This window comes from Lytechinus variegatus, chromosome 9 (genome assembly GCF_018143015.1).
Source record: "Lytechinus variegatus isolate NC3 chromosome 9, Lvar_3.0, whole genome shotgun sequence".
NCBI lineage: Eukaryota > Metazoa > Echinodermata > Echinoidea > Temnopleuroida > Toxopneustidae > Lytechinus > Lytechinus variegatus.
In genome coordinates, this window is record NC_054748.1 from 32,010,222 (window position 1) to 32,037,313 (window position 27,092).

At 38.5% G+C, this 27,092-nt stretch overlaps 1 protein-coding gene across 1 annotated transcript; it reads left to right on the forward strand.

Moving 5' to 3' along the window:
* Window positions 1-784: 784 nt before the first annotated feature.
* On the forward strand, window positions 785-26,513 carry LOC121421979 (mucin-2-like). Its single transcript, XM_041616779.1, has 19 exons — window positions 785-816; window positions 2,330-2,913; window positions 3,160-5,316; window positions 5,687-5,693; window positions 5,807-6,241; window positions 6,287-7,242; window positions 9,484-9,903; window positions 9,979-10,176; window positions 10,799-10,805; window positions 11,333-12,096; window positions 12,386-12,392; window positions 12,950-13,374; window positions 13,856-13,862; window positions 14,390-15,156; window positions 19,118-19,166; window positions 23,472-23,594; window positions 24,497-24,619; window positions 25,426-25,553; window positions 26,469-26,513. The coding sequence occupies exons 1-19, from the start codon at window positions 810-812 to the stop codon at window positions 26,511-26,513; spliced, it is 7,209 nt and encodes a 2,402-aa protein (XP_041472713.1). The 5' UTR covers window positions 785-809.
* The last annotated feature ends 579 nt before the right edge of the window (window positions 26,514-27,092 follow it).

Below are 27,092 nucleotides of genomic sequence, written 5' to 3' on the forward strand. Positions count from 1 at the left end.
AAAAATGTAATATGTAAAAATGTAATATTACTTAACATAATTATGATAATAATAATATAACATTACATTGAAGTATAATGTCTGCTTTTCTACTACGTTTCTCTTCTCTTCTTTCCTTTTTTAGTGGTCAGCCGATCGGAGGGGTCACGTGCCCCTCATCCCCCCCCCGTAGTTACGCCACTGGGCGTGTGTACCCTTACTCTTTTCATATAAGAACGACGAGTATCAATTATATAAATATAAAGTATATTTTTACCAGCCACTCCAAAACAAGCAATAGTGTCTCTGTTGATTGCAGCCACAAATGTATTTTGGTCTCCGAAAAGCAAAAGATGTGCAAATAAGATTTAAATTGGTAATTATTTTCCTTCGAAATGCCAAAATCTGAAGTTTTAGAGCTGAATAAAACGCTAGATACACGATTTTTTTACATCATTTTTGCGGACTTATTGGCACGATTGCATAGTGTGCACATCCTAAAAGTTCTCGCAGAATTTACTCTGATTTCAACCATTTGATATGGGCTATTGTTTTCAAACTAAAATGAAAATTTCCAAAATGTTTTAGGCAACTTATTGTTGGTTTTGGGTGGCCCTTTTCGTTTTCTTATAGGTTTACTTTCAGAACAAACGTCGTTGTGTTAGATAACCCAAAAAAGTGCAATATGTGCCTACCTATTACTTCTATTTTATCAGAGCAATTTTCCGTTACTGATAAATCATGCCCTTCCCTCAACTGAATTCATCCAATAATCTTGCCTCTATTCTTGAATCTTGCAGATCTCCACAGCGTGCTGGGGGCAAACTACAATGACTGGTATGTCCGGGTTTTTCATGGCTTCTCTGCTAAAGGACATGAGTTGTGTTCGATTGACCTTTGAGTTGTTTGCAGCAACAAACTCCTTGCTTTGTGAAAAATCGTCTCAAATATCAGGAAGAAATTGGAATCTTAATATGGGGCACCGAGTGTAAACCAATGTACCTAAAAAAAAACCATGCGATTCTTATTTTGTTACAAAATAAATGGACAGTCATGGTTTTATAACACGGTCAATAGACAATCATAATTTTGTTACGAAACTGACTCTCAACGGGGGCCGATGTGTGTGTGTGTGTGGGGGGGGGGTTGGATGTGAGGGCGCTTTTTGTAAATGAAATAGTAATGCAGCTTTTAGAATGCATGAATTGTTCACCCCGTAAAATAATCTTGACTTCTTTTTCTGGAGGAATATATCACGCATAGGCAAGGGCCACTTTTTTGTGCTTGTTAAATTGTTCGTAGAACAAAATTCCCGCAATTTTGATTTTAGAAGACCTTTTACTTTGGGGTGGATGGTCAAAGCAGTGATTTAAAAAAAAAAACTCCTCAAAAAAGTTTGGAAATCTGATTTTGATCGATCATCCATCCTCAGTTTTAGTAAATATCAATTTAATTAGATCATCTAATTTCCTTTAAAATGATACCATACATGATATGATTATGGTTCACATTGAGGGGACGTGCCTTGAAATATGGGGCAAGGTCAAAATTCAAAAGTTGCAAAATGACCCAATATTGAAAGTCACTGTTCTTTTATGCGTGGTGATGAGTGAGTTTCTCAGAGGTTTTTTTTAATTGTTTTCATGCACATTAACATCAGCATAAACATGGAATCAAACACACCTCTGCACAATAAAACACATAGCAAATAAACCATATCTACATAAACCACAACAAATCATAAACAAATAAGAAGCAGGGACTTGATTTGAAGGGATTTTCATCTGTATTGACACAGACAAAAGAATAATGTTCCGTATTGACCCTGCATGACTATTTCTGCTCGTTTTGCAGCTTTTCAATTCAGACCTCATTCAACAATTTTGAATCCTGCTCCTTTCGTGATGGCTTGATCATAACAAGCATAATACCATTTAACGAAGATTAAATGATCTTTATAACAATGTCAAATATACATTGTGCAACATTTGGAGTTGAAAGAAATTAATGTCCAAACTCAGATAAAAAAAATGCTCGTTTTGCAGCTTTTCAATTCAGACTTCATCCAGCACTTTAGAATAATGCTTTTTTCCTAATGGAATGATCATAACAACCATGGTGTCAGTTTAAAGAGAACTAAACAATCTTTAAAACATGCATTGTGTAAAATTGAGAGTTTGAAGAAATTTATTGCCAAACTCAGAATTCGTAACTTTTTTTAGGGTTTATATATTGAAACATATGGAAAAAAATGAGGGTTTTCATAAACAAAAATCAGCATATACTAGATATTTTAGAAACAATTTGATATCAGTTAAAATCTACTGTTCTTTCTCTCTTATTTTATTAGACACAACAACAGTAGAAACTACACTGGCAGATACAACAACTCAAGAAACAACACAAGCAACTACAACAGCTGATAGAACAACTGAAGACGGATCTACACCACCTGTCACAACAACTGAAAAATCTACGACAGCTGATACAACAACACAAGAAACTACACCAGCTGATACAACAACTGTTGAAACTACAACGGCTGATACAACAATAGTAGAAACTACACCAGCTGATACAACAACTGAAGAAACTACAACGGCTGATACAAAAGTAGTAGAAACTACAACAGTCGATACAACAACTGAAGAAACTACGACATCTGATACAACAACTGAAGAAGCTACGACATCTGATGCAACAACTGTAGACACTACGTTAGCTGACACAACAACTGAAGAAACTATACCGGCTGATACCACAACACAAGAAACTACACCAGCTGATACAACAGCGGCTAATCCAACAATAGTAGAAACTACACCAGTCGATACAACAACTAAAGAAACTACGACATCTGATGCAACAACTGTAGAAACTACGTCAGCTGACACAACAAATGAAGAAACTACACCGGCTGATACAACAACACAAGAAACTACAGCAGCTGATACAACAACTGTTGAAACTACATCAGCTGACACAACAACTGAAGAAACTACACCGGCTGATACAACAGCACAAAAAACTACACCAGCTGATACAACAAGTGAAGAAACTTCACAAGCCGATACAACACAAGAAACTACACCAGCTGATACAACAACTGAAGAAACTACACAAGCCGATACAACACAAGAAACTACACCAGCTGATACAACAACTGAAGAAACTACGACATCTGATGCAACAACTGTAGACACTAAAGAAGCTTACACAACGACTGAAGAAACAACTTTAGCTGATACAACAACTGTAGACAATACACCAGCTGATGCAATAACTGAAGAAACTAACCAAGCCGATACAACTGAACAAACTACAAAATCTGATGCAACAAATGTAGACACTACATCAGCTGACACAATAACTGAAGAAACTACACCGGCTGATACAACAGCACAAGAAACTACACTAGCTGATACAACAAGTGAAGAAACTACACAAGCCGAAACAACACAAGAAACTTCACCAGCTGATACAACAAGTGAAGAAACTACACAAGCCGATACAACACAAGAAACTACACCAGCTGATACAACAACTGAAGAAACTACTCAAGCCGATACAACACAAGAAACTACACCAGCTGATACACCAACTGAAGAAACTACGACATCTGATGCAACAACTGTAGACACTACAGAAGCTTACACAACGACTGAAGAAACAACTTTAGCTGATACAACAACTGTAGACACTACACCAGCTGATACAACAACTGTTGAAACTACAACGGCTGTTACAACAATAGTAGAAACTACACCAGCTGATACAACAACTGAAGAAACTACAACGGCTGATACAAAAATAGTAGAAACTACAACAGTCGATACAACAACTGAAGAAACTACGACATCTGATACAACAACTGAAGAAGCTACGACATCTGATGCAACAACTGTAGACACTACGTTAGCTGACACAACAACTGAAGAAACTATACCGGCTGATACCACAACACAAGAAACTACACAGGCTGATACAACAGCGGCTAATCCAACAATAGTAGAAACTACACCAGTCGATACAACAACTAAAGAAACTACGACATCTGATGCAACAACTGTAGAAACTACGTCAGCTGACACAACAAATGAAGAAACTACACCGGCTGATACAACAACACAAGAAACTACACCAGCTGATACAACAACTGTTGAAACTACATCAGCTGACACAACAACTGAAAAAACTACACCGGCTGATACAACAGCACAAAAAACTACACCAGCTGATACAACAAGTGAAGAAACTTCACAAGCCGATACAACACAAGAAACTACACCAGCTGATACAACAACTGAAGAAACTACACAAGCCGATACAACACAAGAAACTACACCAGCTGATACAACAACTGAAGAAACTACGACATCTGATGCAACAACTGTAGACACTACAGAAGCTTACACAACGACTGAAGAAACAACTTTAGCTGATACAACAACTGTAGACAATACACCAGCTGATGCAATAACTGAAGAAACTAACCAAGCCGATACAACTGAACAAACTACAAAATCTGATGCAACAAATGTAGACACTACATCAGCTGACACAACAACTGAAGAAACTACACCGGCTGATACAACAGCACAAGAAACTACACTAGCTGATACAACAAGTAAAGAAACTACACAAGCCGATACAACACAAGAAACTTTACCAGCTGATACAACAAGTGAAGAAACTACACAAGCCGATACAACACAAGAAACTACACCAGCTGATACAACAACTGAAGAAACTACAAAAGCCGATACAACACAAGAAACTACACCAGCTGATACAACAACTGAAGAAACTACGACATCTGATGCAACAACTGTAGACACTACAGAAGCTTACACAACGACTGAAGAAACAACTTTAGCTGATACAACAACTGTAGACAATACACCAGCTGATGCAATAACTGAAGAAACTAACCAAGCCGATACAACTGAACAAACTACAAAATCTGATGCAACAAATGTAGACACTACATCAGCTGACACAACAACTGAAGAAACTACACCGGCTGATACAACAGCACAAGAAACTACACTAGCTGATACAACAAGTGAAGAAACTACACAAGCCGAAACAACACAAGAAACTTCACCAGCTGATACAACAAGTGAAGAAACTACACAAGCCGATACAACACAAGAAACTACACCAGCTGATACAACAACTGAAGAAACTACTCAAGCCGATACAACACAAGAAACTACACCAGCTGATACACCAACTGAAGAAACTACGACATCTGATGCAACAACTGTAGACACTACAGAAGCTTACACAACGATTGAAGAAACAACTTTAGCTGATACAACAACTGTAGACACTACACCAGCTGATACAACAACTGTTGAAACTACAACGGCTGATACAACAATAGTAGAAACTACACCAGCTGATACAACAACTGAAGAAACTACAACGGCTGATACAAAAATAGTAGAAACTACAACAGTCGATACAACAACTGAAGAAACTACGACATCTGATACAACAACTGAAGAAGCTACGACATCTGATGCAACAACTGTAGACACTACGTTAGCTGACACAACAACTGAAGAAACTATACCGGCTGATACCACAACACAAGAAACTACACAGGCTGATACAACAGCGGCTAATCCAACAATAGTAGAAACTACACCAGTCGATACAACAACTAAAGAAACTACGACATCTGATGCAACAACTGTAGAAACTACGTCAGCTGACACAACAAATGAAGAAACTACACCGGCTGATACAACAACACAAGAAACTACACCAGCTGATACAACAACTGTTGAAACTACATCAGCTGACACAACAACTGAAGAAACTACACCGGCTGATACAACAGCACAAAAAACTACACCAGCTGATACAACAAGTGAAGAAACTTCACAAGCCGATACAACACAAGAAACTACACCAGCTGATACAACAACTGAAGAAACTACGACATCTGATGCAACAACTGTAGACACTACAGAAGCTTACACAACGACTGAAGAAACAACTTTAGCTGATACAACAACTGTAGACAATACACCAGCTGATGCAATAACTGAAGAAACTAACCAAGCCGATACAACTGAACAAACTACAAAATCTGATGCAACAAATGTAGACACTACATCAGCTGACACAACAACTGAAGAAACTACACCGGCTGATACAACAGCACAAGAAACTACACTAGCTGATACAACAAGTAAAGAAACTACACAAGCCGATACAACACAAGAAACTTTACCAGCTGATACAACAAGTGAAGAAACTACACAAGCCGATACAACACAAGAAACTACACCAGCTGATACAACAACTAAAGAAACTACAAAAGCCGATACAACACAAGAAACTACACCAGCTGATACAACAACTGAAGAAACTACGACATCTGATGCAACAACTGTAGACACTACAGAAGCTTACACAACGACTGAAGAAACAACTTTAGCTGATACAACAACTGTAGACAATACACCAGCTGATACAATAACTGAAGAAACTAACCAAGCCGATACAACTGAACAAACTACAAAATCTGATGCAACAAATGTAGACACTACATCAGCTGACACAACAACTGAAGAAACTACACCGGCTGATACAACAGCACAAGAAACTACACTAGCTGATACAACAAGTGAAGAAACTACACAAGCCGAAACAACACAAGAAACTTCACCAGGTGATACAACAAGTGAAGAAACTACACAAGCCGATACAACACAAGAAAATACACCAGCTGATACAACAACTGAAGAAACTACTCAAGCCGATACAACACAAGAAACTACACCAGCTGATACACCAACTGAAGAAACTACGACATCTGATGCAACAACTGTAGACACTACAGAAGCTTACACAACGACTGAAGAAACAACTTTAGCTGATACAACAACTGTAGACACTACACCATCTGATACAACAACTGAAGAAACTACACTAGCCGATACAATTGAAGAAACCACGACATCTGATGCAACAACTGTAGAAACTCCGTCAGCTGACACAACAAATGAAGAAACTACACCGGCTGATACAACAATTGTTGAAACTACAACGGCTGATACAACAATAGTAGAAACTACACCGGCTGATACGACAACTGTTGAAGCTGCAACGACTGACACAACAATAGTAGAAACTACACCAGTCGATAAAACAACTGAAGAAACGACGAAATCCGATGCAACAACTGAAGAAACTACAGAAGCTTACAAAACGACTGAAGAAACAACTTTTGCTGATACAACAACTGTAGACACTACATCAGCTGATACAACAACTGAAGCAACTACACAAGCCGATACAACTGAAGAAACGACGACATCTGATGCAACAACTGTAGACACTACGTCAGCTGACACAACAAATGAAGAAACTACACCAGCTGATACAACAACACAAAAAACTACACCAGCTGATACAACAACTGTTGAAACTACAGCGGCTGATACAACTGAAGAAACTACGACATCTGATGCATCAACTGAAGAAACTATGACATCTGATGCAACAACTGTATATCCTACATCAGCTGACACAACAACTGAAGAAACTACAACGGCTGATACAACAACACAAGAAACTACACCAGCTGATACAACAACTGAAAAAACTACGATATCTGATGCAACAAATGTAGACACTACAGAAACTTACACAACGACTGAAAAAAAAACTTTAGCTGATACAACAACTGTAGACACTACACCAGCTGATACAACAACTGAAAAAACTACACCGGCTAAAACATCAACACAAGAAACTTCACCGGCTGATACAACAACTGAAGAAACTACACAAGCCGATACAACACAAGAAACTACACCAGCTGATACAACAAATGAAGAAACTACTACATCTGATGCAACAACTGTAGACACTACGTCAGCTGACACAACAAATGAAGAAATTACAACGGCTGATACAACAATAGTAGAAACTACACCAGCTGATACAACAACTGAAGAAACTACAACGGCTGATACAATAGTAGAAACTACACCAGTCGATACAACAACTGAAGAAACTACGACATCTGATGCAACATCTGAAGAAACTATGATATCTGATGCAACAACTGTATACACTACTGCAGCTGACACAGCAACTAGAGAAACTACACTAGCTGATACAACAACTGTAGACACTACAGCAGCTGACACAATGACTGAAGAAACTATGACATCTGATGCTACAATTGAAACTACGACATTTGATGCAACAACTGAAGAAACTACAACGGCTGATACAGCAAAAGTAGATACTACACCAGCAGATACAACACAAGACACTACACCAGCTGATAAAACAACTGTAGAAACTACACAAGCCGATACAACTGAAGAAACTGCGACATCTGATGCAACAACTGTATACACTACAGCTGCTGATACCACAACTGAAGAAACTACACAAGCCGATACAACTGAAGAAACTACGACATTTGCTGCAACAACTGTAGACAGTACATCAGCTGATACAACAACTGTTGAAACTACAACGGCTGATACAACAATAGTAGAAACTACACCAGTCGATACAACAACTGAAGAAACTACGACATCTGATGCAACAGCTGAAGAAACTACAGAAGCTTACACAACGACTGAAGAAACAACTTTAGCCAACTCGACAACTGAAGAAACTACAACGGCTGATACAACAACACAAGAAATTACACCAGCTGATACAAGAACTATAGACACTACGTCAGCTGACATAACAAATCAAGAAACTATTTTAGCTTATACAACAACTGTAGACACAACACCAGCTGATACAACAACTGAAGAAACTACACAAGCTGATACAACTGAAGAAACTACGACATCTGATGCAACAACTGTAGATACTACATCAGCTGACACAACAACTGAAGAAACTACACCGGCGGATACAACAACACAAGAAACTACACCGGTTGATACAAAAATAGTAGAAACTACACCAGCTGATACAACAACTGTTGAAGCTACAACGGCTGATACAACAATAGTAGAAACTACACCGGCTGATACAACAACAAAAGAAAATACACCAGCTGATACAACAACTGAAGAAACTACACCGGCTGATACAACACAAGAAACTGCACCGGCTGATACAACAACTGAAGAAACTACACAAGCCGATACAACACAACAAACTACACCAGCTGATACAACAAATGAAGAAACTACTACATCTGATGCAACAAATGTAGACACTACGTCAGCTGACACAACAAATGAAGAAATTACAACGGCTGATACAACAATAGTAGAAACTACACCAGCTGATACAACAACTGAAGAAACTGCACCAGCTGATACAACAACTGAAGAAACTACAACGGCTGATACAATAGTAGAAACTACACCAGTCGATACAACAACTGAAGAAACTACGACATCTGATGCAACATCTGAAGAAATTAAGATATCTGATGCATCAACTGTATACACTACTGCAGATGACACAATAACTGAAGAAACTACACCGGCTGGTACAACAACACAAGAAACTACACCAGCTGATACAACAACTGAAGAAACTACACAAGCCGATACAACACAAGGAACTAAACCAGTCGATACAACAACTGAAGAAACTACGACATCGGATGCAACAACTGTAGACACTATGTCATCTGACACAACAAATGAAGAAACTACACCGGCTGATACAACAACACAAGAAACTACGCCGGCTGATACAACATTTGTTGAAACTACAACGGCTGATACAACAATAGTAGAAACTACACCAGTCGATACAGCAACTGAAGAAACTACGACATCGGATGCAACAACTGTAGACACTACGTCATCTGACACAACAAATGAAGAAACTACACCGGCTGATACAACACCACAAGAAACTACGCCGGCTGATACAACATTTGTTGAAACTACAACGGCTGATACAACAATAGTAGAAACTACACCAGTCGATACAGCAACTGAAGAAACTACGAGATCTGATGCAACAACTGAAGAAACTATGACATCTGATGCAACAACTGTAGACACTACGTCAGCTGATACAACAACTGAAGAAACTACACAAGCCGATACAACTGAGGAAACTACGACATCTGATGCAACAACTGTAGACACTACATCAGCTGACACAACAACTGAAGAAACTACACCGGCTGATACAACAACAGAAGAAACTACACCGGTTGATACAACAATAGTAGAAACTACACCTGTTGATACAACAACTGTTGAAACTACAACGGCTGATACAACAATGGTAGAAACTACACCAGCTGATACAACAACTGAAGAAACTACAACAGCTGATACAACAATAGTCGAAACTACACCTGCTGATGCAACAACTGTTGAAACTACAACGGCTGATACATCAATAGTAGAAACTACACCGGCTGATACAACAACACAAGAAACTACACCAGCTGATGCAACAACTGTTGTCGCTACAACGGCTGATACAATATTAGAAACTACACCAGCTGATACAACAACTGTAGAAACTACACCGGCTGTTACAACAACACAAGAAACTACACCGGTTGATACAACAATAGTAGAAACTACACCAGCTGATACAACAACTGTTGAAGCTACAACGGCTGATACAACAATAGAAGAAACTACACCGGCTGATATAACAACACAAGAAAATACACCAGCTGATACAACAACTGAAGAAACTGGACCGGCTGATACAACAACACAAGAAACTGCACCGGCTGATACAACAACTGAAGAAACTACACAAGCCGATACAACACAAGAAACTACACCAACTGATACAACAAATGAAGAAACTACTACTTCTGATGCAACAACTGTAGACACTACGTCAGCTGACACAACAAATGAAGAAATTACAACGGCTGATACAACAATAGTAGAAACTACACCAGCTGATACAACAACTGAAGAAACTACAATGGCTGATACAGTAGTAGAAACTACACCAGTCGATACAACAACTGAAGAAACTACGACATCTGATGCAACATCTGAAAAAACTATGATATCTGACGCATCAACTGTATACACTACTGCAGCTGACACAATAACTGAAGAAACTACACCGGCTGATACAACAACACAAGAAACTACACCAGCTGATACAACAACTGAAGAAACTACACAAGCCGATACAACACAAGGAACTACACCAGTCGATACAACAACTGAGGAAACTACGACATCGGATGCAACAACTGTAGAAACTACAGAAGCTCACACAACAAATGAAGAAACTACACCGGCTGATACAACAACACAAGAAACTACACCAGCTGATACAGCAACTGTTGAAACTACAACGGCTGATACAACAATAGTAGAAACTACACCAGCTGATACAACAACTGAAGAAACTACAACGGCTGATACATCAATTGTAGAAACTACACCGGCTGATACAACAACACAAGAAACTACACCAGCTGATGCAACAACTGTTGTCGCTACAACGGCTGATACAACAATAGTAACAATAACTGAAGAAACTACAACATCGGATGCAACAACTGTAGACACTACGTCATCTGACGCAACAAATGAAGAAACTACACCGGCTGATACAACAACACAAGAAACTACGCCGGCTGATACAACATTTGTTGAAACTACAACGGCTGATACAACAATAGTAGAAACTACACCAGTCGATACAGCAACTGAAGAAACTAAGACATCTGATGCAACAACTGAAGAAACTATGACATCTGATGCAACAACTGTAGACACTACGTCAGCTGATACAACAACTGAAGAAACTATACAAGCCGATACAACTGAAGAAACTACGACATCTGATGCAACAACTGTAGACACTACATCAGCTGACACAACAACTGAAAAAACTACACCGGCTGATACAACAACAGAAGAAACTACACCGGTTGACACAACAATAGTAGAAACTACACCAGCTGATGCAACAACTGTTGAAGCTACAACGGCTGATACATCAATAGTAGAAACTACACCGGCTGATACAACAACACAAGAAACTACACCAGCTGATGCAACAACTGTTGTCGCTACAACGGCTGATACAATATTAGAAACTACACCAGCTGATACAACAACTGTAGAAACTACACCGGCTGTTACAACAACACAAGAAACTACACCGGTTGATACAACAATAGTAGAAACTACACCAGCTGATACAACAACTGTTGAAGCTACAACGGCTGATACAACAATAGAAGAAACTACACCGGCTGATATAACAACACAAGAAAATACACCAGCTGATACAACAACTGAAGAAACTGGACCGGCTGATACAACAACACAAGAAACTGCACCGGCTGATACAACAACTGAAGAAACTACACAAGCCGATACAACACAAGAAACTACACCAACTGATACAACAAATGAAGAAATTACTACTTCTGATGCAACAACTGTAGACACTACGTCAGCTGACACAACAAATGAAGAAATTACAACGGCTGATACAACAATAGTAGAAACTACACCAGCTGATACAACAACTGAAGAAACTACAATGGCTGATACAGTAGTAGAAACTACACCAGTCGATACAACAACTGAAGAAACTACGACATCTGATGCAACATCTGAAAAAACTATGATATCTGATGCATCAACTGTATACACTACTGCAGCTGACACAATAACTGAAGAAACTACACCGGCTGATACAACAACACAAGAAACTACACCAGCTGATACAACAACTGAAGAAACTACACAAGCCGATACAACACAAGGAACTACACCAGTCGATACAACAACTGAGGAAACTACGACATCGGATGCAACAACTGTAGAAACTACAGAAGCTCACACAACAAATGAAGAAACTACACCGGCTGATACAACAACACAAGAAACTACACCAGCTGATACAGCAACTGTTGAAACTACAACGGCTGATACAACAATAGTAGAAACTACACCAGCTGATACAACAACTGAAGAAACTACAACGGCTGATACATCAATTGTAGAAACTACACCGGCTGATACAACAACACAAGAAACTACACCAGCTGATGCAACAACTGTTGTCGCTACAACGGCTGATACAACAATAGTAACAATAACTGAAGAAACTACAACATCGGATGCAACAACTGTAGACACTACGTCATCTGACGCAACAAATGAAGAAACTACACCGGCTGATACAACAACACAAGAAACTACGCCGGCTGATACAACATTTGTTGAAACTACAACGGCTGATACAACAATAGTAGAAACTACACCAGTCGATACAGCAACTGAAGAAACTAAGACATCTGATGCAACAACTGAAAAAACTATGACATCTGATGCAACAACTGTAGACACTACGTCAGCTGATACAACAACTGAAGAAACTATACAAGCCGATACAACTGAAGAAACTACGACATCTGATGCAACAACTGTAGACACTACATCAGCTGACACAACAACTGAAAAAACTACACCGGCTGATACAACAACAGAAGAAACTACACCGGTTGATACAACAATAGTAGAAACTACACCAGCTGATACAACAACTGTTGAAGCTACAACGGCTGATACAACAATAGTAGAAACTACACCGGCTGATACAACAACACAAGAAACTACACCAGCTGATACAACAACTGTTGAAGCTATAATGGCTGATACAACAATAGTAGAAACTACACCAGCTGATACAACAACTGAAGAAACTACAACGGCTGATACAACAATAGTAGAAACTACACCGGCTGATGCAACAACTGTTGAAACTACAACGGCTGATACAACAACACAAGAAACTACACCGGCTGATACAACAACTGAAGAAACTACACAAGCCGATACAACACAAGAAACTACACCAACTGATACAACAAATGAAGAAACTACTACTTCTGATGCAACAACTGTAGACACTACGTCAGCTGACACAACAAATGAAGAAATTACAACGGCTGATACAACAATAGTAGAAACTACACCAGCTGATACAACAACTGAAGAAACTACAATGGCTGATACAGTAGTAGAAACTACACCAGTCGATACAACAACTGAAGAAACTACGACATCTGATGCAACATCTGAAAAAACTATGATATCTGATGCATCAACTGTATACACTACTGCAGCTGACACAATAACTGAAGAAACTACACCGGCTGATACAACAACACAAGAAACTACACCAGCTGATACAACAACTGAAGAAACTACACAAGCCGATACAACACAAGGAACTACACCAGTCGATACAACAACTGAGGAAACTACGACATCGGATGCAACAACTGTAGAACCTGCAGAAGCTCACACAACAAATGAAGAAACTACACCGGCTGATACAACAACACAAGAAACTACACCAGCTGATACAGCAACTGTTGAAACTACAACGGCTGATACAACAATAGTAGAAACTACACCAGCTGATACAACAACTGAAGAAACTACAACGGCTGATACATCAATTGTAGAAACTACACCGGCTGATACAACAACACAAGAAACTACACCAGCTGATGCAACAACTGTTGTCGCTACAACGGCTGATACAACAATAGTAACAATAACTGAAGAAACTACAACATCGGATGCAACAACTGTAGACACTACGTCATCTGACGCAACAAATGAAGAAACTACACCGGCTGATACAACAACACAAGAAACTACGCCGGCTGATACAACATTTGTTGAAACTACAACGGCTGATACAACAATAGTAGAAACTACACCAGTCGATACAGCAACTGAAGAAACTAAGACATCTGATGCAACAACTGAAGAAACTATGACATCTGATGCAACAACTGTAGACACTACGTCAGCTGATACAACAACTGAAGAAACTATACAAGCCGATACAACTGAAGAAACTACGACATCTGATGCAACAACTGTAGACACTACATCAGCTGACACAACAACTGAAAAAACTACACCGGCTGATACAACAACAGAAGAAACTACACCGGTTGATACAACAATAGTAGAAACTACACCAGCTGATGCAACAACTGTTGAAGCTACAACGGCTGATACAACAATAGTAGAAACTACACCGGCTGATACAACAACACAAGAAACTACACCAGCTGATACAACAACTGTTGAAGCTATAATGGCTGATACAACAATAGTAGAAACTACACCAGCTGATACAACAACTGAAGAAACTACAACGGCTGATACAACAATAGTAGAAACTACACCGGCTGATGCAACAACTGTTGAAACTACAACGGCTGATACATCAATAGTAGAAACTACACCAGTCGATACAACAACTGAAGAAACTACGACCTATGATGCAACAACTGAAGAAACTACAGAAGCTCACACAACGACTGAAGAAACAACTTTAGCCGACACAACAACTGAAGAAATTACAACGGCTGATACAACAACACAAGAAAGTACACCAGCTGATACAACAACTGAAGAAGCTACAACGGCTGATACAACAATAGTAGAAACTACAACGGCTGATACAACAATAGTAGAAACTACAACGGCTGATACAACAATAGTAGAAACTACACCGGCTGATGCAACAACTGTTGAAACTACAACGGCTGATACATCAATTGTAGAAACTACACCGGCTGATACAACAACACAAGAAACTACACCAGCTGATGCAACAACTGTTGTCGCTACAACGGCTGATACAACAATAGTAACAATAACTGAAGAAACTACGACATCGGATGCAACAACTGTAGACACTACGTCATCTGATGCAACAAAAGAAGAAACTACACCGGCTGATACAACAACACAAGAAACTACGCCGGCTGATACAACATTTGTTGAAACTACAACGGCTGATACAACAATAGTAGAAACTACACCAGTCGATACAGCAACTGAAGAAACTAAGACCTCTGATGCAACAACTGAAGAAACTATGACATCTGATGCAACAACTGTAGACACTACGTCAGCTGATACAACAACTGAAGAAACTACACAAGCCGATACAACTGAAGAAACTACGACATCTGATGCAACAACTGTAGACACTACATCAGCCGACACAACAACTGAAGAAACTACACCGGCTGATACAACAACAGAAGAAACTACACCGGTTGATACAACAATAGTAGAAACTACACCAGCTGATACAACAACTGAAGAAACTACAACGGCTGATACAACAATAGTAGAAACTTCACCAGTCGATACAACAACTAAAGAAACTACGACATCTGATGCAACAACTGTAGACACTACATCAGCTGACACAACAACTGAAGAAACTACAACGGCTGATACAACAACACAAGAAAGTACACCAGCTGATACAACAACTGAAGAAGCTACAACGGCTGATACAACAATAGTAGAAACTATAACGGCTGATACAACAATAGTAGAAACTACAACGGCTGATACAACAATAGTAGAAACTACAACGGCTGATACATCAATTGTAGAAACTACACCGGCTGATACAACAACACAAGAAACTACACCAGCTGATGCAACAACTGTTGTCGCTACAACGGCTGATACAACAATAGTAACAATAACTGAAGAAACTACGACATCGGATGCAACAACTGTAGACACAACACCAGCTGATACAACAACTGAAGAAACTACACAAGCCGATACAACTGAAGGAACTAAGACATCTGATACAACAACTTTTGAAACTACAACGGCTGATACAACAATGGTAGAAACTACAGCAGTCGATACAACAACTGAAGAAACTACGACATCTGATACAACAACTGAAGAAACTACACAAGCCGATACAACTGAAGGAACTAAGACATCTGATACAACAACTTTTGAAACTACAACGGCTGATACAACAATGGTAGAAACAACTTTAGGTGATACAACAACTGTAGACACTACACCAGCTAATACAATAATTAAGGAAACCACACAAGCCGATACAACTGAAGAAACTACGACATCTGATGTAACAACTGTAGACACTACACCAGCTGATACAACAACTAAAGAAACTACACAAGCCGATACAACTGAAGAAACTACGATATCTGATGCAACAACTGTAGACACTACATCAGCTGACAAAACAACTGAAGAAACTACACCGGCTGATACAACAACACGAGAAACTACACCGGCTGATACAACAATAGTAGAAACTACACCAGCTGATACAACAACTGTTGAAGCTACAACGGCTGCTACAACACTAGTAGAAACTACACCGGCTGATACGATAATACAAGAAACTACACCAGCTGATACAACAACTGTTGAAGCTACAATGGCTGATACAACAATAGTAGAACCTACACCAGCTGATACAACAACTGAAGAAACTACAGAGGCTTACACAACAACTGAAGAAACTACAGAGGCTTACACAACGAATGAAGAAACAACTTTAGCTGACACAACAACTGAAGAAACTACAACGGCTGATACAACAACACAAGAAACTACACCAGCTGATACAACAACTGAAGAAACTACGACATCTGATGCAACAACTGTAGACACTACAGAAGCTTACACAACGACTGAAGAAACAACTTTAGCTGTAACAATAGCTGTAGACACTACACCAGCTGATACAACAACTGAAGAAACTATAAAAGCCGATACAACTGAAGAAACCACGACATCTGATGCAGCAACTGTAGACACTACATCAGCTGACACAACAACTGAAGAAACTACACCGGCTGGTACAACAACACAAGAAATAACACCAGCTGATACAACAACTGAAGAAACTACACAAGCCGATACAACACAAGAAACTACACCAGCTGATACAACTGAAGAAACTACGACATCTGATGCAACAACTGTAGACTCTACGTCAGTTGACACAACAACTGAAGAAACTACACCGGCTGATACAACAACACAAGAAACTACACCAGCTGATACAACAACTATTGAAACTACAACGGCTGATACAACAATAGTAGAAACTACACCAGCTGATACAACAACTGAAGAAACTACAACGGCTGATACAACAATAGTAGAAACTTCACCAGTCGATACAACAACTGAAGAAACTACGACATCTGATGCAACAACTGTAGACACTACATCAGCTGACACAACAACTGAAGAAACTACACCGGCTGATACAACAACCCAAGAAACAACACAAGCCGATACAACAACTGAACAAGCTACGACATCTGATGCAACAACTCTAGACACTACAGAAGCTTACACAACGACTGAAGAAACTACTTTAGCTGATACAACAACTCTAGACACTACAAGAGCTGACACAACAACTGAAGAAACTACACCAGCTGATACAACAACTGAAGAAACTACAACGGCTGATAGATCAGTAGTAGAAACTACACCAGCCGATACAACAACTGAAGAAGCTACACCAGCCGATACAACATTAGAAACTATACCAGCTGATACAACAACACAAGAAACTATACCGGCTGATACTACAACAGAAGAAACTACACCAGCTGATACAACAATTTACATAGGTAAAAAGGGGCACTGATACGAAAAACGGCACCTAAGAAATTTGGCACTTGCATACGGCATAAAACGGATCCCTCCCAGGTAGTAGGGGCACATGACATGCTCGTGAGGGGCACTTTTGGGAGTAAAAAGGTGCACTGATATAACAAAGGGAACCTACATGGTAAGGGAGCGCCTGCTAGGACACGAACCGGGTTCTTCTCAGGTCAAAGGGGCACAGAAGACGTCCTTAAGGGAGAATTATTTGTTTAAATTTGGCACTGATACGAGATTTGGCACTTGCTAATACATAAAACGGGTCATTATCAGGTTTAAAGCGCACAGAAAACGTCCTGTAGTGGCCTATAATCCAGGCAGAGCCTGCAGTTATTGGCCTTGCCGTTATGCTGAACGTAAATAGATTTCTGCTCTTTTTAGGCATTTTACTGTCATGAATATTTCTAGTATGTTAAACATTTTTACTTACAAACATTACGAAGGCAAGTTTTTTTGGGGGGCACTAATTTATTAACTAATTAGTATGTGATTTTTGTTTGTAATATTGTTACCGAGGTATCATTTTTTCCCCTCTTATAGAAAACTGTGACATAGATGCAATTCCTTTCTCAAATCAAACAACATCTGATTCTCTGGACCATGATGCAAGTATCGTTATAGCCTGTGACATTGGCTACTCTACCGGTATGGGTATTGAAACAGAGCTTCTGTGTGATAACGGGACCCTTTCTGCACCTGTTCCTGTCTGTTATGGTAAGATCTTATCAATCTTAGATAAATCTGCCAATTCAGTAGAATTTATCAATTCAGACAAACTAGATTTTCAAACTGGCTTTTTTGAATGTGCCATGATCTGACTTGATGGGGTTGTGAAATTAAGAACTGAGTATTTTTTTTTTACTTTAGTCATTTTAAGGATTAATTTCTAAAAGGTTTTGCTCTTTTTAGGCATCTTACTGTTATGAATATTTCTAGTATGTTACAATATTTTCTGTTCAAATATTCCAAAGGCACTTTTTTTTTTTGGGGGGGGGCTCTAACTGATTGAATAATAATTGTTTTTTGTGTTGGTAATGTTGTTACCGTGGTGTCATTTTTTCCCCTCTTATAGAAAACTGTGACATAGATGCAATTCCTTTCTCAAATCAAACAACATCTGATTCTCTGGACCATGATGCAAGTATCGTTATAGCCTGTGACATTGGCTACTCTACCGGTATGGGTATTGAAACAGAGCTCATGTGTGATAACGGGACCCTTTCTGCACCTGTTCCTGTCTGTTATGGTATGATCCCATCAATCTTGGATAAACGTGCCAATTCACAATAATTAATTAATTTAGATAATCTAGATTTTGAAACTGGCTTTTTTGAATGTGCCATTTTGATTTGATGGGGTTGTGAGATTAAGAACTGAGTATTTTATTTTACTTTACTCATTTTAAGGATTATTTTCTAATAGATTTCTGCTCTTTTTAGGCATTTTACTGTCATGAATATTTCTAGTATGTTAAACATTTTTACTTACAAACATTACGAAGGCAAGTTTTTTTGGGGGGCTCTAATTTATTAACTAATTAGTATGTCATTTTTGTTTGTAATATTGTTACCGAGGTATCCTTTTTTCCCCTCTTATAGAAAACTGTGACATAAATGCAATTCCTTTCTCAAATCAAACAACATCTGATTCTCTGGACCATGATGCAAGTATCGTTTTAGCCTGTGACATTGGCTACTCTACCGGTATGGGTATTGAAACAGAGCTTCTGTGTGATAATGGGACCCTTTCTGCACCTGTTCCTGTCTGTTATGGTAAGATCTTATCAATCTTAGATAAATCTGCCAATTCAGTAGAATTTATCAATTCAGACAAACTAGATATTCAAACTGGCTTTTTTTAATATGCCATTCTGACTTGATGGGGTTGTGAAATTAAGAACTGAGTAATTTCTTACTTTGCTCATATAAAAGTTTAATTACTAAAATATTCTTGCTCTTTTTAGTCATTTTACTGTCGTGAATATTTCTAGTATGTTAAACATTGTTTCTTACAAACATTACGAAGGCAAGTTTTTTAGGGGGGGGGGCACTAATTTATTAACTAATTAGTATGTCATTTTTGTCTCACCTGCGAAGCAGAGTGAGACTATAGGCGCCGCTTTTCCGACGGCGGCGGCGGCGGCGGCGTCAACATCTAATCTTAACCTGAGGTAAGTTTTTGAAATGACATCATAACTTAGAAAGTATATGGCCCTAGTTCATGAAACTAGCCATAAGGTTAATCAAGTATTACTGAACATCCAATTAAAGTTTCATGTCACATGACCAAGGTCAAAGGTCATTAAGGGTCAATGAACTTAGACCATGTTGGAGGAATCAACATTGAAATCTTAACCTGAGGTTAAGTTTTTGAAATGTCATCATAACTTAGAAAATATATGGACCTAGTTCATGAAACTTGGACATAAGGTTAATCAAGTATCACTGAACATCCTGCATGAGTTTCACGTCACATGACCAAGGTCAAAGGTCATTCAGGGTCAATGAACTTTGGCCGAATTGGGGATATCTGTTGAATTCCCATCATAACTTTGAAAGTTTATAGATCTGATTCATGAAACTTGGACATAATAGTAACCAAGCATCACTGAATATTTTGTGCAAGTTTCAGGCCTAATGATTAAGGTCAAAGGTCATTTAGGGTCAATGAACTTTGGCCGAATCGGGGGTATCTGTTGAATTACCATCATAACTTTGAAAGTTTATTAGTCTAGTTCATTAAACTTGGACATATGAGTAATCAAATATCACTGAACATCCTGTGCGCGTTTCAGGTCACATGACCAAGGTCAAAGGTCAATGAACTTTGGCCGAATTGGGTGTATCAGTTGAATTACCATCAAAACTTTGAAAGTTTATGGATCTGATTCATGAAACTTGTACATAAGAGTAATCAAGTATCACTGAACATCCTGTGCGAGTTTCAGGTCACATGATCAAGGTCAAAGGTCATGTAAGGTCAATGAACTTTGGCCATGTTGGGGTTTTTTGTTGAACAACCATCATATCTCTGTAAGTTTATTGGTCTAGTTCATAAAAATTGGACATAAGAGTAACCATGTATCACTGAACATCTTGGGCGAGTTAGAGTAGTATTCAAAGTCAGCACTGCTGCTATATTGAACCGCGTGATGCAGGTGAGACGGCCAGAGGCATTCCACTTGTTGTTTGTAATATTGCTACCGAGGTATCCTTTTTTCCCCTCTTATAGAAAACTGTGACATAGATGCAATTCCTTTCTCAAATCAAACAACTTCATATTCTCTGGACCATGATGCAAGTATCGTTATAGCCTGTGACATTGGCTACTCTACCGGTATGGGTATTGAAACAGAGCTCATGTGTGATAACGGGACCCTTTCTGCACCTGTTCCTGTCTGTTATGGTAAGATCTTATCAATCTTAGATAAATCTGCCAGTTCAGTAGAATTTATCAATTCAGACAAACTAGATTTTCAAACTGGCTTTTTTGAATGTGCCATTCTGACTTGATGGGGTTGTGAAATTAAGAACTGAGTAATTTCTTACTTTGCTCATATAAAAGTTTAATTACCAAAATATTCTTGCTCTTTTTAGTCATTTTACAGTCGTGGAATTTCTAGTATGTTAAACATTGTTTCTTACAAACATTACGAAGGCAAGTTTTTTTGGGGGGCATTAATTTATTAACTAATTAGTATGTCATTTTTGTTTGTAATATTGCTACCGAGGTATCCTTTTTTCCCCTCTTATAGAAAACTGTGACATAGATGCAATTCTTTTCTCAAATCAAACAACTTCATATTCTCTGGACCATGATGCAAGTATCGTTATAGCCTGTGACATTGGCTACTCTACCGGTATGGGTATTGAAACAGAGCTCATGTGTGATAACGGGACCCTTTCCGCACCTGTTCCTGTCTGTTATGGTATGATCCTATCAATCTTGGATAAATGTGCCAATTCACAATAATTAATTAATTAAGACAATCTAGATTTTCAAACTGGCTTTTTTTAATGTGCCATTTTGATTTGATGGGGTTGTGAAATTAAGAACTGAGTATTTCATTTTACTTTACTCATTTTAAGGATTATTTTCTAATAGATTTCTGCTCTTTTTAGGCATTTTACTGTCATGAATATTTCTAGTATGTTAAACATTTTTACTTACAAACATTACCAAGGCAATTTTTTTGGGGGGCACTAATTTATTAACTAATTAGTATGTCATTTTTGTTTGTAATATTGTTACCGAGGTATCCTTTTTTCCCCTCTTATAGAAAACTGTGAAATAGATGCAATTCCTTTCTCGAATCAAACAATGGCTGATTCGTTGGACCATGATGCAAGTATCGTTATAGCCTGTGACATTGGCTACTCTACCGATATGGGTATTGAAACAGAGCTCATGTGTGATAACGGGACCCTTTCTGCACCTGTTCCTGTCTGTTATGGTAAGATCCTATCAATCTTAGATAGATCTGCTAATTCGGAAGAATTAATTAATTTAGACAATCTAGATTTTCAAAATGGCTTTTGAGAATGTGCCATTTTGATTTGATGGGGTTGTGAAATTAAAAACTGAGTATTTTTTTATGTCTGATCTCGCGAACACTACGCATTGTGGCTGCGTAGGTGGCTGCTAGCGCTGCCACAATGAGTAGTATTTGCGAGATCAGACGTATCGCTTGCGTTCAGCATAACAGCAAAGACAATAACTGCAGCCTCCCCGTAGATTATAGGCTAGTCCTTCAGTGGCATATCTTGAAGAAATAAAAATGGCACTTATATGATAAAGGGCACTTGGTAACACCTAAAACGGGTCCTCTTTCGATTAAAGGGGCACAGTACATATTCGTGAGGGGGCATTAAAAAGGACACTTTTCAGTACTTCAAAAAGTGTGTGCATCCTCTACTTCTTATACTACTACTAGTACTAGTACTACGGTACTTCTACTACTACTACTACTACTAGTTTTTCTTCGACCTGTAATCTCTATTGTTTCAATGACTGTTTTAGATAATGATGTATGTGACTTGGGAATCGATGACTGTGACATCAATGCACGTTGTGTAAACAGCATTGGAAGCTTCATGTGTGAGTGCAATGATGGATATCAAGGCAGCGGAACCATCTGTTCTGGTAAATACGCTTGTTATGTATATATTTTCCTTTTCCTTATCATAAAACAGTTTGGAAATTGAAAATAATTAAATAGATATATTGTAAATGATGATGAATGTCTCAAAACATTAATCTGTGCACACACTGGCAGATGCTATGTAAATTAACTGGTTTCAATTGGATCCAGGTTGGTAACTGGAAAATTTCCGATTGGAAACCAATTGGAAATCCTTTCCAGTTACCCAACTAGATCCAGATAGGATTTCCAGTTACCCAACTGGTTCCAGTTTTATTTCCAGTTACCCAACTGGTTCCAATTAGAATTCATTTCGAGTTACATATCTTTCAAGTTAGAAGTCATTTTCTCCAGTTACCCAATTGGTTCCAGTTAGGATTTCGAGTTAGGATTTCCAGTTGCCCAACTGGTTCCAGTTAGGATTTTCAGCTACACAACTGGTTCCAGTAAGAAATCATTTCCAGTTGGAAGTAATTTCCAGTAACCCAACTGGTTCCAGTTAGGATTTCCAGTTGCCCAACTGGTTCCAGTTAGGATTTCTAGTTACCCAGTTGGTTCCAGTTAGAAATCATTTCCAGTTACCCAACTGGTTTCAACTGGAAATTGTTGAATTCCAGTTAAAACCAATTGATCCAGTTGAAACCATTGAAACCATGGAAACCAGTTGGAATCCAACTGGTTTCAATTGGCCTTTGCCCCCAGGATCGCCGGCCCTGCATCCTCTACTTCTTATACTACTACTATACTACTAATAATAATTATACTATTGGTACTACTATACCACCACTATTACTACTACTACTTCTACTACTACTACTACTACTACTACTACTACTACTACTACTGCTACTGCTACTACTTTTTCTTCTATATGTAATCTCTATTGTTTCAATGACTGTTTTAGATAATGATGAATGTGATTTGGGGATCGATGACTGTGACGTCAATGCACGTTGTGTAAACAGCATTGGAAGCTTTACGTGTGTGTGCAATGATGGATACCAAGGCAGCGGAACAATATGTTTTGGTAAATGAGCGTGTTATTTCTATATCTTCCTTTTCTTTGTCATTAGAATGTTCCCCCCCCCCCCGCGACGGACGGAAGAACATAGTAAATGTATTAAAAATGCCAGTCAAATGACAATGACAGCTAAAACTACATCTTTGTCGAAAATTTGTGAACCCGAACACAGCAAAACAGTAGTTTCGTCCTTAGTTTCCGAGCTAACGACAAAATGCCTATATTTGATTCAATATTTTTCGACAAAGACTTCTTGGATATTATTTGTCATGACAATAGATTTTCTAGGTTCTTGAATACGCCTTGCGTCTTGGAGTGAAAATTCCGAATTGGTATCATCACGAATACTTAATCACATAACAATCAATTTGTAATTATCATAATGATAATGATCAATGATGTTCATTAATCATTATCATGATGATTATTAATATGACTTAATATTAATAATAGTTATAGCGATGATAATTACCACTGATGACAATGGCCAGTGAGGGGGTATACTGGAGTTCTTTTTCAAGCAACTGTGCTTATGGCCGTCCCCCGACATGCAATGATTAATATTTTTATCATTGTTAACTCATTTGTGTTGTATACACAGAAATAATCAATCGTTAAAAGTTTGTATATGCTCATGGATAGTAACGATCATTTATCGATTTTCATAATTATTATAATAATTCATTTTATTAATGATGACAATAGATAATAATAATCATAAAATACTCCATATTCATATCTTGTTTATGTTTATGATGGGCTGTTACTCAGATCATATACCACACAATCATAACTATCACAATAAAATTTAGATATCAACGAATGTACAACGGGCATCGATGGCTGTGATGTAAACGCCCGGTGTGTGAACATTATAGGAAGTTATACCTGTGAATGCCAAGCTGGATATGATGGCGATGGATTTTCGGTGTTTGCAATGGTGATTATTTTTCTCATTCATAATTATGTTATTATAGTTGCTTTATCTAGCGCGTAGCAAAACAGCCTTTGATATAAAGTAGAAAATAAATTCTTGGAAGTCCCTCATGTAATACCTTGGTCACATTTGCTCTACGGCGGCCGTATGGCGAGTCGAAAACAGTCGCTTTATTCATTTTGATTCAAACCACCCAATATGTAGCTGGTACAATTTTTTTTTTAAACGGCTGTTTTCCACCCTCCGTACGGCCGCCGTAGAATAAGGGCTTAGACGTACATACACTCCAATACCCTGTCTTTGAACCCCATTCACACCATTCCTTGGGTCATAATGGAACCTCTTTTATTTCATCTCCCATACCAAGTTCCATTTTGAGGACATTTTCCCTTTCTCATTGAGTGCTGACCAAACCAGCCACCCTCTCCTTTCCCGTCGGTAAAAAAAAATATCAATTTAATGTCATTTATGCCTGCTAGCACCCCGTTAAAAATGTATTCAAAAATAAATAAAGCGAATTATGTCCAATAAACACTACGCTGCTTTCCTATTGGTAAAATATTGTAGAATGTGTAACAAATAATCTTGTAGGTTTTAGTAGTTAGGACAAATTCTCACTTCCTCCTCGGCTATGGGCCCATGGATGCACATTCTTTCTTTCCTCCGGTTTGTTTTGGGAAAGTATAGCTATATCGGAATCTCTTCTGAAATGACAGAATGTAAAGCAGATTCTTTGGGTTTCAGTGGATAGCACAAACTATCCCTTACTAAGCGACAGGCATGTGATTTTGCATGCTTTCTTTACTAATATTCGCTCGGGGAAAATATAGCTACTTCTGATTATCGTCTGGGAATTGATAGTTGTTCCGTCACTTTCATCTACTGACTATTTGCTTTATTTCATAATTTACTGTTTAGAGCGTATTTACATCGATTATGGCTCCGGGCCTGACCGGTCACTAGGATATGTTCAATACAGCTATCTAGCGTGGTTTACTGTAAGACTGGATACAGGGTTTCCTATCAGCAATGGTCAACTATACACCTATATAACAGTGAGTATCAAAGTACGATATAACGGTGTGGTGGTGCAACATTTCATTCAAGTACTTTGTATCTCAGCCGGGGGGGGGGGGGGTAGGGGTTAAGATTGAGGCGCTCTCACAGACCCAGTGTTGCCGGGGTGAGAAAAAAAGTCTGATGTTCCCCATCCCGCTCGGGATGAAACTTAATTATTTGACCATATACATAGGTCACTAGAACCTTATTCCTGATATACATGGGATAGGGTTTGGCACCAATTAACAGAGCTTGTGCATTATTAAGAGTGTGGCTCCCCCTTATGCCGTGGCTCTTGAGGAATGCAACTTTTTTTTGTAGTTAACAGGTAGAATGCACATACCACGATCGATGACCCCACCACACTTCGTCCATCCATCTCCCAGTAAAATACCTTGGACGAGAATATTGAATAGCTTTAAGATTTTCAAGTAAAACACTCTCCCCCCCCCCCCAAAAAAAAAAGATAACGAAAAATTACGG

What these genes read in the sequence shown, in the direction of transcription:
- LOC121421979 (XM_041616779.1), top strand. An exon ending in CGGCTGATACAACAACACAA is followed by an intron (nt 2,914 to 3,159) that starts GAAACTACAGCA and finishes GAAACTACGACA; the next exon opens with TCTGATGCAACAACTGTAGA. An exon ending in CTTTTGCTGATACAACAACT is followed by an intron (nt 7,243 to 9,483) that starts GTAGACACTACA and finishes GCTGGTACAACA; the next exon opens with ACACAAGAAACTACACCAGC.